This window comes from Lissotriton helveticus, chromosome 7 (genome assembly GCF_964261635.1).
Source record: "Lissotriton helveticus chromosome 7, aLisHel1.1, whole genome shotgun sequence".
NCBI lineage: Eukaryota > Metazoa > Chordata > Amphibia > Caudata > Salamandridae > Lissotriton > Lissotriton helveticus.
Genome location: NC_136068.1, coordinates 1,042,733,267 through 1,042,749,683, shown reverse-complemented (window position 1 = coordinate 1,042,749,683; position 16,417 = coordinate 1,042,733,267). Strand labels below are relative to the sequence as shown.

Genomic DNA, 16,417 nt, shown 5'->3' with positions numbered 1-16,417 from the left:
GGAGCACCCTGTGGGGACTCCTAGGGGTGCCAAGGTCCACCAAGTAGGTGACCTCTCCCTTTTTCTCAATTATGGTGTGGGGTCCAGACCATTTGTCTTGGAGGGCTGCTGGGGCCACTGGCTCCAACACCCACACCTTCTGCCCTGGCTGGTACTCAGTCAGCACAGCCTTTTGGTCATGCCAAGCTTTCTGAAGTTCTTGGCTGGCCTCAAGGTTTTTGGAAGCCTTCTCCATGTATTCAGCCATCCTGGAGCGGAGACCAAATACATAGTCCACTATATCTTGTTTAGGCTTTTTGAGAGGTAACTCCCATCCTTCCCTCACAAGACACAGGGGTCCCCTTACAGGATGCCCAAACAAAAGCTCAACCCCCTTTTTTGGGACCTCCCTGTAAGCAAACAGAAGGCAGGGTAAAAGGATGTCCCATCTTCGCCTAAGCTTTTCAGGTAACCCTTTTATCATCCCTTTTAGGGTCTTGTTGAATCTTTCAACAAGCCCATTGCACTGTGGATGGTAGGGTGTAGTGAATTTGTAATTAACACCACACTCCTTCCACATAGCAGTCAAGTATCCTGACATGAAGTTTGCACCTCTGTCAGAGACAACCTCCTTTGGAAACCCAACTCTGGAGAAAACTCCAAGTAGGGCCCTTGTCACAACAGGTGATGTTTTGGTCCTCAGGGGAATAGCTTCTGGATACCTGGTGGCATGATCCACTACCACAAGTATAAATCTGTGCCCAGATGCTGTTTGGGGGTCCATTGGGCCAACAATGTCTATCCCCACTCTCTCAAAAGGGTACCCCCACCACAGGTAGTGGTATGAGGGGGGCCTTTGTTGTGCCACCTGATTTGCCAGTGGCTTGGCAGGTAACACAGGAGCGACAAAACTCCTTGGCATCTTCTGACATATGGGGCCAGTGAAAGTGAGGGACAAGCCTGTCCCAAGTCTTGTTCTGGCCTAGATGTCCTGCTAAGGGAATATCAAGGGCCAAGGTAAGAAGGAAGCCCCTAAATTGCAGAGGTATAACCAACCTCCTGGAAGCACCAGGCTTGAGGTCTCTAGCCTCTGAATAAAGGAGCCCATCATCCCAAAACACTTTATGGGTACCTTGAGCATTCCCAGCAGCCTCAGCAGCAGCCTGCTGTCTGAGGGGTTCAAGAGAAGGACAAGTTAACTGAGCCTGCCCCAGATCTGCCCTTGAGGGCCCCCCTGTCCCAAGAAACTCAACCTGATCAGGTTCAAGCTCTTCTAGGACAGTTCCCTCTTGGATCACAGAATCATCCTCCTGGGAGTGCTGATCCTCAACCTGAGGCAGGGGGGAAGGCACTGCCTTAACCCTCTTGCTCTTTCTCTTGGGTTGTGTCTGGTCTATAGTTTCAAGATCCAGCACAGGTTCAGGTAAGCACTTTTTGGCCTGTGACCTGGTCACAGCAAGGACATGTGCTGAAATACCTAGCATCTCTGCATGAGTCCTATACTCCACTTCTGACCATACTGAGTTTTCTAGATCATTGCCCAAAAGACATTCAACTGGGAGGTATGCACTTACCACAACTCTTTTGAGGCCAGTTACCCCTCCCCAGGAGAAATTAACAACTGCCACACTATGTGTAGTAGTGACATTGCTAGCATTGGTCACTAGGTAATTATCACCCAGTACAATCTGTCCAGGGTGCACAAAGTTAGGTGTCACCATAGTGACACTGGCACATGTGTCCCTGTAAGCTTGAGCCACTTTATCATTTATCAAAGGTGTCTGCCTGTACTTGCCCAAAGTATTGGGACTCACAGTAGTGGACATAGCCATGTCCACATCACAGATCAAGACAGCCCGAGTAGGAATCCTGACTAGGCCAGGATCCACCTCAATACCCATGGTTAACCCCACTATAGCCTTGGGTTGGGAACTACCACTGCTGACTGTACTAGGGGGTACAGGTGCTTTAGGGGCTGCAGTGGTAGGGGTTGTACCTTTCTTGGTGCACTCACTAAACCAGTGAGAGGCAGTTTTACAGTAGTTACACCAAGGTTTCTTTGGACCTTCTTTCTTCTTCTTAGAGTTTTGGGACCCACCCCCTCCTTAGAAGTATTTTGGGGGCCTGAAGAAGACTTCTGGTCTTTTTGCGTTTGATCTCCACCCTTTTGGTCTGCCTTTTTCTGGTCACCACCTTGGTTCTGGGGTCTCTGCTTAATCCTGGTTCTGACCCATTTGTCTGCCTTCTTTCCCAATTCTTGGGGAGAGGTCAGTTCTGAGTCATTCAGGTGTTGGTGCAACAACTGGTTCTGACAATTATTAAGGAGATGTTCTCTCATTATTAAATTATACAATCCTGTATAGTCCTTAACTTTACTTCCCAGTAACCAACCTTCCAGAGCCTTAGTGGCACAATCAACAAAGTCAGTCCAGTCCTGAGTCTGTGTCTTCTGGGTATCTCTGAACATCAACCTGTACTGTTCAGTGGTTAAGCCAAACCCATCAATTAGAGCACTCTTCAGGACAGTGTAGTTTTTAGCATCCTCATGACTAACAGTGAGGAGTTTGTCTCTTCCTTTTTCTGAAAAGGAGAGGCATAAGATTGCTGCCCACTGACTCTGGGGAAACTGCTGTACCATGCAGGCCCTCTCCAAAGCAGTTATCCACTTGTGGATGTCATCCCCATCTTTGTAGGGAGGCACAATCTTACTCAGGTTTCTTTGATCATAGGACCTGTCTTTATCCTTGGGGATATTGCTGCCACCAGTGGAATCTAATCCACTTAATTTTTGCTCCCTTGCTAAAGCAAGTTTAGCTTGGGCCAGGGCTGTTTCCTCTTTCTCTATCTGAAGTTGGACAGCTCTCATCCTAGCCTCATGTTCTCTTCTCTGGGGGGAAGTCATTCCCCTTTGAGAACCCCTTGAGGCATTAGAGAGGAGAGACTCCCTGGAAGGAGATCTTTCCCTTCTATTGCCTGGGAGAAGTCTACTATTAGGTCTGGAAAGGTGAAACCCTTCTCCATTCCCATGTAAACTTAGGTTAGTCTGGTTAAGCCTCCTGACTTCTACCTGGCTACCATCTCCATCAGAATCTTCTTCCTCCTCTTCCTCCTCTACTTCTGGGGTTAAGGGGTCATCTTCTGTGGAGGGGACACCTTCACCTGAGTTATCAAAGGGACCTGGTTTAGAGGCCTTCTCTAGATCACCTGCCTCTAGGACTTCAATCAGGTGATGGATGGTAGGGTTGGAACCCTGTTTCAACTTCCTGGAGGTACACAATGACCTCATCTCTCGGATAGTGAGCATCTCATATCTGGAGGGTGCCTTGGGAAGGTCACTTACCACAGGTAGAGAACCAGAGAGTTCACCTGTGCCAGACATGACTAGTGAGGTGTGGTGTATGCACCTACCCACACTGAGTGTTTACCTACTAGAACCTCTCTAGGAGTTGTAGTCAGGGTGTGCTAGGCCCTTTCCTCTACAACAACTAAGTTCAGTAGAACTGAAGTATTTTAATCTTTGTTATATGTACCTATGGTACCTAGTGTGATCTTTCAAATTATATCAAATATTACAATGGTAAAACAACAGCAAGCTCAAATCTCAATCGCTGCACACCAATGTGAGAAGTTGGCATGGTATATGATGTTCACTATTCTAGTGAGCACCTTGCACCAGTCCAAACAACCCTTATGGTGATGGTTGTAAAGTCAACCTTATAGACCAGCTATCCTAGTGGTAGCATGGACAAAAGCAGTCTTAGGCTAAACTCAAGAGGGCATGTGAAGCCAGCTGTTTTACCATATGCAAACCATTTAATACCAAATGAAAGGACACCACACAGGTTATATATTCAAAATATATATGTATTTATTTCTAAATAGGTCCCCTTAACTATTTATGAGCACAGGAGCACAAGCATATAACAAGTAACTTAATATAACATACAAAAGTTGCACAAATATGGATAGGCCCTGGTGGCCCGTAAAACCATATACTAGAATAGTGGTATAAGAACCACGTCACGAACAATGGTAAGGCCTAGGGCCTTGGGAATCGCTGGGGCTACACTGGATTAACAGCAGTTAGGACGTAGGAGGCCCACAGGATGCGGGTGCACTGTCTAAATGCACACGCGTGCACCAATAGAAGTCAATGGGTGTGTAAAGTTAGAAAGTTGCAGATTTGGAAGTCTTCCGACTGGACTAGAACTTAACCACTTAAAACTAGGACACTAGGGATGTAAATCTCTACAGGAGCACCGCAGTACTCGCGTTACCTCACCCACAGGAAGCGGGTGCATAGGTGTCAAAGTGTGTCGGGTTTCGGCATGGAGTTCTATGGAGCCTTGGAGAAAAGATGCTGCAGGCGACCAGGAGAGAAGAGTCCGGTTGGATCCAAGGGGGGAATCAAAGATGTAGAGTACCTGAAAGCAAAGGGGACAGAGTCTGGGTCACTAGACAGTGACCAGGAAGGAACCAGGAAGGAACCAGGCGATGTCGGGTTGCGATCAGGTGATGTTGTGAAGCTTGTCTCCGCTGCCACGCGGACCAGGAGGTGTCGACGACGACCAGGTGCTGGGCATGGACTGTCCCACGAAGACTCTCGCTGTCAGCGGTGTCGGATCTCGATTCGGAGTCAACAGGCCTTGGCAAATGCAACCCACGCAGGAATCGAAGATGGCTTCTGGATCAGACCAGCAAGGTCTGATGGGCTGCTCCTTTTCAGGGGAGCAAGGGCCAGTCTGGAGCAACCAGACCAGCGTTGAAAATTTGAAGGTTCGTCGTAACAGAGGCCACTAGCCAACGGGCAAGTGACCAGACAGACGCGTCGAGCAGGAAAATGAGGGCCCCACACAGCACTCGGTGAGTGTGGAGAGGTGATCTTCGGTGCAAAGGATGCTCGGGGCTGGGGCTTCTCAATCCCCAATGCACAGCTTCAAGAGTGCCTCAGGAGCTGCACAGAAAGCACTTCGCTGGCTTTCCAAGATGGCCGGTCCCACGTCTCACGTCGCCTCCACGGGTCTCAGCTTTGCTGTGGCTGTGGATCGGGCTGTTGGATGTCTGGAAGTCTGGTTCTTGTCGGTCTCTGTCGTTCAAGCTCTGGCGGGAGCAACAACAAAGCAAACCGTTGAACGCTTGATGGTGCCTGCTTGCACAGGGTGGTCACTCCTTGACCACAAGGGAGATTCTTCAGTCTTCTACGTCGAGTAGGATGTCAAAGGATCCAGAGTTTCGTATCAGAGTTTCAGTCAGGATTATCTAAAGTCTTGGGACACAGCTCCTACCTTTATTCCAAATCAAGGGGCTGGATTACCTGCTAGATCCCTCCTATGGGTGGGACCCAGGAAGGGGGTGGTTACACCCCTTTCCCTTTGTCCAGTTTCGCGCCAGAGCTGGGGCTGGAGTGCCCCAGCACCGGTTTGAACTGGACTATGCATGGGACACCTTGTGTGCCCCAGGCAGTGTCTCGTTTCATTCAGCCCTCCCTGCCCCAATCCACTATCTCCTGTCTGGGGTAGTGCTAGCACCTCCCTGTGACAGGAAACCTATTGTCCAAGCCTCCCTCGCTGAAAGGGCTCCCAGGAGCAGGAGGTCAGACTTGTGTCTGTGGCAGCAGCATCCATTTTGTGATGCTGAGGCTCTGGTTAACTTTAACCGGGTTTAGGGAAAGTAACATGTCTTCTCCCTCTAGAAGGGTGGAATGCTACCCCCGTCGCCAGAATTGGCGAGGGGGTAGTATTCCAAAGCGTATGACACCTTATATAACATGTTTTGATAAAGCCAAACCAAATATAGCATTTAACCGCGAGGTTCATAATGCACTTAAGTGTATATGGTATGGCAATATCCTGGAACAGCTATAAGGACATGGTTCCAAAAGCTGCAGACAGGCTCAACTCATGCTAGAGCACCATCTCACATAAAACCAAGCACTCTGCCTTCAGGATTGTTAAAGCCTGCCATAGGAGTGACTTATAGGTGCATATTTGTCCAGATATAGGTTTAGACATAGGTATACTATATCTAAGCAAGGGGTGATTACACGACCTTGCCCCAGCTGAGTGATCATCCAGTTGTGTCAGTTTGGATGGCCAGCCAGGGGTGGCAAAAGATATGCTGCAGCCCCTGGTAGGCCTTGGATGCACCTATGCCCTGGGTACCTATAGTACATAGTACAGGGGCTCATAAGGTGACCCAATCCCATTGGGTGATGTACCTAAAGTACATGTTGTGAATTTAGAGAGAGAACAGCAGGGCTGTGGGTCTGATTAGCAGACCCACAGCCACATTAAGTCGAAAACCAGTGAAGCAAAAAGCAAAAAAATGGGGTGACCATAGGATAGCAGACCCTACTCTCCTACAACCCCTGCTCCCACAACCTCCACCCGCACCAACCACCTGCTGGCCTGGACCCACATCCACGACGACGACACCATCAAGCTCATGAACACTGTCCACTCCGGATCCCCAGAAGACCCCTGCCTACACCACATCTTCAACAAAGCCAGCAGCATCATCGCACCCCACCTCCGGAAAACCATCAACATCTCCTTCGAGACAGCGACTTTCGCGGAGACTGGAAGCACGCAGAGATCAACATCTTACTCAAGAAACCCAAGGCGGACCCCAAGGACCTCAAGAAGTTCCAACCCATCTCCCTGCTCCTGTTCCATGTGAAGGTCATCGAAAAGGCCGTCAACAAACAGCTGACCAGCTTCCTCGAAGAAAACAACATCACGGACTCGTCCCAGTCTGGGTTCCGCAGCAACCACTGCACCGAAACTGCCCTCATCGCCACCACCGACGACATCAGGACCCTGCTTGACAACGGAGAAACCACGGCCCTCATCCTCCTGGACCTATCAGCTGCCTTCGACACGTTCTGCCACCGCACACTAAGAACACGCCTCCACAACGCCAGAATCCAAGAGAAGGCCTTGGACCACCTCCTTCCTCTCCGGCAGAACTCAGAGCATCCGCCTACCCCCTTCCGCTTCAAAGCCACCGAGACCATTTGCGCCGTCCTCCAAGGTTCATCCCTCAGCCCAACACTGTCTACATGGCACCGCTCGCCCAGGTAGCACGACGACACAACCTCAACATCATCTCCTACGCCGACGACACCCAGCTGATCCTCTCCCTCACCAAAGGCCACCAAAACCAACCTCCAAGAAGGAATGCAAGCCATCGCCGACTGGATGAGAAACAGCCGACTGAAGCTGAACTCAGACAAGACGGAGGTCATCATCCTCGGCTCCACCCCATTCGGCCTGGGACGACTCTTTGTGGCCGACTGCACTAGGAGCACCCCCTACACCCACCCACCACGCACGCAACCTGGGGGTCATCCTCGACTCCACCCTCTCCATGACAAAGCAGGTCAACGCCGTCTCCTCCTCCTGCTTCAACACCCTCCGCATGCTTCACAGGATCTTCAAGTGGATCCCTACCGAAACGAGAAAGACAGTCACCCGGGCCCTCGTCAGCAGTAGACTGGACTATGGCAATGCACTCTACACAGGAGCCTCGGCGAAGCTCCTGAAACGGCTCCAACGACATCCCTCGCCACAGCCACATCACACCCCACCTGAGAGACCTGCACTGGCTCCCCATCAACAAGAGGATAACGTTCAAGCTCCTCACCCACACGCACAAGGCACTCCACAACACCGGACGAGCGTACCTCAACAGCCGTCTCAGCCTCTACAACCCCACCCGCCAGCTCCGCTCCGCAGACCACACCCTCGCAACCGTCCCCCGCATCTGAAGAGTGACTGCCGGCGGCAGATCATTCTCCCATCTTGCTGCCAAGACATGGAACACCATCCGCCTGTAGCAGACTGAAGACCTCCTAACCTTCAGGAGACTTCTCAAGACCTGGCTCTACAAACAATAGCGGGGTTCCCTCCCCCCTCCCCCCCCCGCGCCTTGAGACCCTCACGGGTATGTAGTGCGCTTTATAAATACCATGATTGATTGATTGATTGGTAAGGCGGGCATTCGGCAATGGGCCGGTGCCGGAGTTGTGGGCCACCTGTGGAGGACGATTTAGGCTGTGACAGTGCTGTTCAGATGCAGACAGCTGCCTAGTGGGGACCTGAGCGGCCTTTCTGGGGCAGATGGGCCTCTATTACTTTCTTTTTTGCAACGGGACGGAGGTTGAGCCGGGAGTGGCATAGCAAGGTCAGGTGTTACCCGGTGCGGACAACTTCTTGTCACCCCCCACATTGAAATTATTAAAAGAAGGAAGAATAAAGAAAATTAAAGCTTTGCCATTTTTTTGCTGTGCACCACTCATTTTAAATAATATTATTTTTTCCCCAAAAAAGTGTCGGGAGCCCCAAATTATTTTTATTTTAAAAACACATATTTTTCTCATTTTGTCACCCCTCTCAGTTATGACACCCGGGGCGGCCTACACCCACCGCACCCCCCTTCCTACTCCGCTGTGGACCGGCCCATTAATGTATGCAGACTGAGCAGAACCAAGGGGCCTGAGCAGAAGGGGCACTTATATTCAGGTGTTGTTCACCATTGGAACTAATCCGTGCACAAAGAGTCCTGGTGACATTTGCATATTTTTTTTACCTCTGTGAATTCAAAAAAGCATACCTGTTTTAGAGCCCACCCCCCACACCCTATTTTTATAAGAACACTGAAGCAATGGTTTGCAAATGGCGCAATCTGCAATTGTGGCCTACTTTGTCTTTTAGGGTGCCTGGGCCCATTTTTGGTCCCAATCCAACCCTGGTATATATAGCAAGTGTAACAGCAGGTAGCCCTGTCCTTAAAGATGGGATAAGTAAAGCTCAGACAGATGAGTGCACGCTTTGCAGAAACACGCTGCAAGGCAGCTGCTGTGCACGTTTTTATTAGATTCTTGAGAAGAAACGCTTCTTGCATGGTACGGGCTGCGGAAAGGAACAAACAGACGGAGTTTCCGGTCATATTCTACCGTCAAGTGTAGTATTCTGTGAGCTCAGCTGCCTCTCTGCTGCACTACTTCAGTACTTCGCAGCATGGTTTGCAGCTCACCTGTAAGTCTAGATTTTTACCTTCGACTGTGCTCAGACCGCACGTAAAATTTCAACCCCGTTTTACAGTAGGGAGGGATTCTTTAACTTTCCCTTGAAATGTTTTAAGACTCCTGTTACAATAATAAAGAAACCTCTCAGACTATTTGGGGGAAAGTAGGATGTTCCCCAGCTGTCACTGCATTTGCAAAACTGACACCCCACGAACAAAAATAATGGTATTTCCTCGACTCCCTATCTTTGCATCCTCAGGAACTGTAGCGCCTAGCAGATCTTCTTCTTGAGGGTCGGGCACCGTTGTATTGTAGGTAGAGCTGACCAGCCCTATGGATTTCTTTTCAGCCTCTCGTATAATGTAGTATCTGCATCATTTCTTCCAAAATGTATGCTACTAGCAGCTCCCGTAATCAGGGGGCCATGCTGGGCTCGTTTTCATGCCCTTTAAGAGTTTTTAAACGGCCTATAATTACGTAGAGTTGTACTTCTTCACAGTGTGTTTAAAATATGCTTAATTTGTTGTCTGTGGTACACTCTGCCGTCTTGCTGATCCTGCTGCAGGCACTCACTCATCTACACTCTGTTCATCACTCACAGAGTAATCCATCAATGCACCTTTTGCTTCTCCGGCCTAGTGTTCGCTGTCTAATATTTGTATACTGCTACAGCCTGATCCTGTGCATTTAATGTTTGAACTTCCGACTTACACGCGTCATATAAAATCTCACTGCTTCCACTTACCCAGTCACTCACTTGTCTACCTTTTGCAAACTGCTAGGCCTCAGCATTTATTTTGCTGTTTTTATATAGCGCAAATTCGACCCGAAGGTATTGTAGCACTTTACATGACCACCACTTACATTACACAAGCACACATTTAATTTTTGTAGGCATGGGGAGATTATGTGATTGCCTAGAAGCTGATGCTGAGACTCGAACATGGTTCCCCAGCTACAAAGTCGGCATCTCTGGCCATTACGCCACATCCCTTCCCCCGAAGAATGTCATTCCAGGCTATTTCCAGTTCCTTCCTAGAGCATGTTGTAATGTAGCCTTATATAGCCCACTGCCCCCGGTTGTTAAAGGCCCTGAACCAAAATATGGAGAATGAGGGAGAGGGCCTTTAACAACCAGTATTGCCCGAGACAGAATGGCTATAAGGCTATTAGAACATTCCATCCACTATGGGTAGAATGTCCTGAATTAAAAAGGAAGAAACATAGAGACAGACATTGGAAATGCTGGAGCAGAAGGCTTATTTCAGCCAATATTAGCCCATAGCCAGTTCATTGTCTTCAGTGGAGTTCCCTACATTCCAATGTTCTAATTTGGGTTAATGCACTGTATTGTTTTCATTTGCAGCATGTCCCGATCGTTTGGGGAGAGTTATCGCTTGGGTGGCACTTCAGGAGACCATGCACTCAAAGTATTCTGCTCTTGGGACTATAAGGTGATCAAGAAGCCTTGTGTGCATGTGCAGCAAGAAAACATCCGCATCCATCTGAAGGTGAGGAGCCTGGGCGATCGTCCCCCACTGACATTAGGGTCAACCATGCACCTTGGTGATTGGCTGAAATAAGACCCTGGTAACCAAGTCCTTAACGTTGCAAATGGGAGAAGGGGCCAAGGTGTGAGTGGACTCCAACAATAAAGGGAGCAGGACTCCCACTGATGAAGTCATCCCCATGTCTTTCATTGATGACCTCACTAGATAACCCAATAACCCTCAAGTTATTTGGTGTCGGCAGGCATTGGGTGAGTGAGAGAGCAGCATGGCAGGAAGGAGTGAGCTGGAGCCTCTGGATGTGTTTTTGGATTGGGTGGTGGTCATTATTTCTGAGCAACACAGTAATCCGATGCCTCCAGGCTTTCTGGGTATAGATCCTTCCTTCGCTCGCGTGCTAAGAGTTCTGCTACTCCTGCTCCCTCGCCTCTGCCGGATCACTCACTAGTAGGATTAGTAGATGAACCGACATTGCCCAACTGGGCATCTTTCTAATCAGCCAGGTTTGAGGAAACAGAAGCTGCAGGCTCTCCTCTCCTGACACACTTTGTGATCCACTTTGCTCCACTAGACATGCTTACTCTTAGAACCTAAGTGCATCCAGCACCTTCCTCCCTTCATGCCACTGTGTGGCTCAGAGGGGCGCCCAACTGGAAAAGATACTGTGCTGCTTGTGGATCTGGGGCCCCGGTGGCTCCTAGACCAGCCCAGCTGAAAAGGGTGTGGATTGTCTTAAAACTAAAAACGATGAGACACAAACTTAAAAAACTATAAATGATAAAAACTAACTTTCCTTTGAAATTCGAGCATCAACAGCATGAATACTTAAAAAAAGACCAATAAATATTCATTTATTCTATAAATAAATACATCTAATTACATTAAAGTTCAGATAAGGTATCATTCTTTACTAAACCATCCATTCCAAAATTAATCCATGCCTGCCTCAAATTACATTTGAGCAGCAACAAAGAAGGAAGATGGCTGCCTCACACAGGATGATATAGACTTTAGAATGCTAGTATACAATTCGAAGTTATTTTTAATTGTTTTGGAGTTGCTGCTGTGAGTTAGCAAATAAAGAAATATTCATAATATCAGCCTCCGTGTCTTTAATAAAATCATGATTTTCTACCCATCCTAACTGTGGAAAATCTGAATTGGCCCCTTTGCTGTGCACATAACTGCCTGAGTTCTGTGTGATGCCGTGTTCTGTAATCAAGAGCTCTAGACGTGTTTGGAATCGCTTCTTCTTCTGGACAATGAGGGTGAATGGATTGTGTGAAGAGATTCCTGTGGGACAGAGAGTGCAGCGAAGCACTGGTGTGGTTTTGTCTGTTTTGTGTGGTTGGATATTCAGGCTGCATGCTAATGCTGTACATTTTATCCACTGTAGGAACTGCTGTGCGATCGGTGGCTGAATTCTCAGCAGATGGGACCCCGGCAGAAGCTACAAAAAATGGGCGTCCATCTCCTCGTGTGGACACTGTGCATCGGGAGTGTCTTAGGCAGCGCAATCGGTGTCTTTTACCTTTCGGAGTACCTTCACAAGGTTTGATTCTGGGCTGAGATGCTGTTGGGCTCCTTTGGTCCTGGGTCCCTGGCTTCTGTTTGTGCTGGGTCCCTGGCATGCGCTGGCATTAGGTACTTGTTTAAAACAGGGGTAACCTAATTTAACCCACAGGGATCTGGGTAAGAACATACAAATAGCAATAAATAAACAATGCCTCGGAATAGATAGAGAAGCTAAACAGTATGACGAAGAGAATCCTATTTTCAATCTTCCTGTTGATATAAATCTATATAGAATAACATGTATCAATTTTGATTATCCATAGTCAATGACCAAAAAAGATATATATGTACTCCATTAAAGGTTCTGTATTTATTTCATAAGTTTTTTTAAAGAAATTTATCTTTTTTTATATTCAGAAAAAAACATGTGTTCGAGGCATATGAGCTGCAGATTGTACACTTAGCATTAGATCGCAACCTGGTGTTGGGCTCGGATGATTGCAGGTTGTTGTTGTCTTGGAAGAAGTCTTTGTAGTCACGAGATAGGTGACTCCTCCCTTGGACAATACTGCGCATGGGCATCGGCTCTATCCTTAGATTGTTTTTTACCGCCACTGGGTTTGGATGAAAGTTTCTCCGCTCTGGCTAGAAAAACACTTTTCAAGCACCTCTAAGCGCAAAACTTCCTCAAACTTCTAAAAACTACCTTCGACATCGACTACATTAGTTTTGATGCCATCAGTTCCATTCTGGTCATCGACTCGGGCCGTTGGGCCTATCGACGCCGTGCGGCCTACACCTCATGGACAGAACTCTGTTCAAAAGATGCCCGGTATGTCGAGCAAAGGTTCCACATAGCGATCACCACGAGGTCTGCAACCACTGTCTATCGCCAGAACACGACGAATCGACCTGCACAGCTTGTGCATCCTTCCGATCAAAGAAAACCATCCGGGATCGGTGGGCCCATCGACACGAAGTGAGGAGATCAGCTCCGGAACCAGAAGATATCTTCGATGAAGAGATCCTGCTCGTTCCCGAAGAAGATTCACCTGATCTCCAGATCGTATCAGAGGCAGACAACTCAGATGACTCCATTCCATCGGGTCAGCGCGTGAGTACTACTGCCCCTGCACCACATACAGTTCCCAAACCGAAGGCAAAGGTCAGCACTCCGCCCGCTGGGCCCAGTCGAGGCTAAACACCCGCTTCGAAAGCCCCGCCTTCGAGCCCGGCTCCGAAGAAAACAACTAAGCCTTCTAGTGCCTCGGCACCGAGCAAGCCGCACGTGCCGATTCCACCTCTTCCATCGGCACCAAAACCCAAAGCTAGGTCGGCACAGAAACCAAAGGATGGCTCGGCACCGAAACAGAAAGACCTCTCGACACCGAGGCCTAAAGAAGTATCGGCACCGAAACCAAAAGAAGTAGCGGCTCCGAAGCCGTCCACTTCTAAACCTAAAAGTGTGAAGCCATCGTCTGACGCCTCGAAGACGACGACACCAGCTCCCACACCGAAAACACCTTCTTCAGTGCCGAAGCCCACAAGGCCTGATTTCGATGTGCCCGAGCCCTCGAATCTGCCTTCCAAGCCGAAAACAACACCTTCGGCACCGAAAACTACGCCAAAGGACGTTTTAGCACCTCCCAAGGGTAAACACACAAAACAACCTCGGCTAGAACCGAAAAAATCGACGCCCAAGAAGGTTGTACATGAGGAGGAACTTTTCTTGCCAGATCCTCGACAAAAGAAGATCTACATCGACCCAAAAACAGGCCATGTAGAAGCTGCACCTCACAAAAAGAGACGAGCAGATGCACCGTCCACACCTGTGGTTCCTGCCAAGAAAAAGGACTGTGCAACATCCCCTATGCACTTTTCCTTTCCTATACCTCCTCCTCCTTCTTCTCCTGTTCCTATTCACATATCACCTCAAACCTCTCTTGCACATTCTCCACTTTTATCATTACATTCACCTCAACATAATGATGATAAATATTGTCTGGGTGGAGGGGATGATATAGATGAGCCTTTCCCATACCACGTGGATGACGTTATATGGGACTTGCCAAACCCACAAAATGCGCCTGATATTCCTGGCCCGCAATTATACCCTTCAAAACCTTCCCCTCAAGAGGATAACATTGGTTTTGGTCATTTGTTAAACAGAGCTGCTGCTTACCACAAAGTCACTATGCATTCTGATGAGGCTGAGGAGGATTTTCTCTTAGATACCTTTGAACAGTCAACGGTCTGTTCAAATTCTTCCCATGATTAAAGGGGTAATCAAACATGCTCCAGAGGTATTTAAAGACCCTGTACGCACTAGAATTTTTAACCCCAGAATTGAGGAAAAATATAGGCCTGCACCCACAGACCCAGTCTACATTAAAGGACACCTACCATTAGATTCTTTAGTTGTGTCCAATGCTAGGAAAAGGGCAAATTCTCAAACTACTGGCGAAGCACCCCCACCTGACAAAGAATCCAAAGTAATTGATGCGTCAGGTAAAAGAATAGCTGCACAAGCCACTAACATATGGCGTATAGCTAATACACAAGCCCTTCTCTCTCGTTATGATAGGGCTCATTATGATCAATTAGAAATACTACTTGAGCACCTACCAGATCAGTATAAAGCTCAGGTAACTGACCTCATATAGGAAGGCAAGTTAATTTCAAATGCCTCAATAAAATGTGCACTAGATGCGGCAGACACCGCATCTAGAGCTGTGAATACCAGTGTCATACTTAGGAGACATGCGTGGCTAAGCATTTCCGGGTTTAAAAAGGAAGTGAAAACTACCATTTTAAACCAACCATTTAATCAGAACCAATTATTTGGCACAGAAGTGGGCACTGCACTCGAAAAGATGGAGAAAGATACGGACACCGCCAAGTCTATGGGGGCTTTACAGTCCACACCAGCTAGAGGTTCCTTTTGTAGCTCCTTCTACAGAGGAGGCTCCAAACAAACTGGAGCAGACACTACAACATCTTTCAAATCTCACAAACAAGCATCCTCTAACAAGGGATATTTTAGAGGAGGAAACAGAGGCAATAATAACAAAGGAAGAGGTCGTGGTAACAACAGCAATCGATCCTCTTCCGCCACAAGACAGTGACTTCCCTCTGCTCCCCCAACAGCATTCCACTCCTGTAGGGGGCAGATGAACACAGTTCCTGCCTGTCTGGATCTCCATTACAACAGACAAGTGGGTGAGACAGATTATCCAACACGGCTACTGCCTAGAACTTACAGCAACCCCTCCACACATACCTCCCAAGCAGCGTCCAATGTCTACAAACCACCTGACTCTGCTCCAACAAGAAGTTCTGTCACTTTTACAAAAGGATGCCATTCAATTAGTTCCTTTAGAAGAACAGGGGTTTACTCGCTGTATTTTTCTAATTCCCGAAAAGGACGGGACACTAAGACCAATTCTCGACCTCAGGCCCCTCAATCAGTACATACAATCAGATCATTTTCATATGATCACTCTGCAACAAGTGCTCCCACTACTGCAACAAGGCGATTTCCTTTCAACACTAGACCTAAAGGACGCCTACTTTCACATTCCTTTACACCCTGCACACAGGAAGTACCTAAGGTTTGTAATACAAGGACAACACTATCAGTTCAAAGTCCTTCCATTTGGGGTAACAACAGCACCACACGTGTTCACAAAGTGCTTAGCAGTAGTAGCAGCACATCTCAGAAGGCAGCAGATACATGTCTTCGCTTATCTGGACGATTGGCTCATAAAAGCCAAGTCATTCAATCAATGTGTACAACACACACATCAAACAATTCAAACGTTGCACAACTTGGGGTTCACGATCAGCTACACCAATTCGCACCTGCAGCCTTCTCATGTACACCAGTATCTAGGGGCTACAATAGACACATCTACAGCTCTAGCGTATCCCAGTCCAGCAATGATACAGAGCATTCAAGCCTTAGTCACAGTCTTCCAACAACAACAATCTCTGCCAGCCAGAGTGTTCATGAGACTAATAGGCATGATGGCATCTTGCATCTTCATAGTACCACATGCAAGATTGCAAATGCGCCCGTTACAAGAATGCCTAGCACAACAGTGGAACCAGGCTCAAGGTCAACTAACAGACCTGGTGTTGGTGGACAGCCGCACGCATCGCTATCTGCAATGGTGGAACACCAAAAACTTGACAAAGGGGCGGCCGTTCCTCGAACCTGTTCCACAGTTAGTGCTCACAACAGACGCATCTCTCACAGGATGGGGAGCCCATCTCTTACATCATACAACTCAAGGTCAATGGAACAATCAACAAAAACTGTTCCATATCAACCATCTAGAGCTGCTAGCCATATTCTTAGCACTCAAGACTTTTCAACTACAAGTAA

At 48.0% G+C, this 16,417-nt stretch overlaps 1 protein-coding gene across 3 annotated transcripts in view; it reads left to right on the top strand.

The window, feature by feature from the left end:
• Window positions 1–16,417, top strand: part of TMC6 (transmembrane channel like 6) — a 229,636-nt gene that overhangs the window by 154,730 nt on the left and 58,489 nt on the right. For all 3 annotated transcript variants that reach the window (XM_078653859.1, XM_078653858.1, XM_078653860.1), the window contains exons 11-12: window positions 10,374–10,518; window positions 11,912–12,067. In XM_078653859.1, coding sequence (XP_078509985.1) covers window positions 10,374–10,518; window positions 11,912–12,067 — 301 coding nt within the window. The remainder of the gene's footprint in view (window positions 1–10,373; window positions 10,519–11,911; window positions 12,068–16,417) is intronic.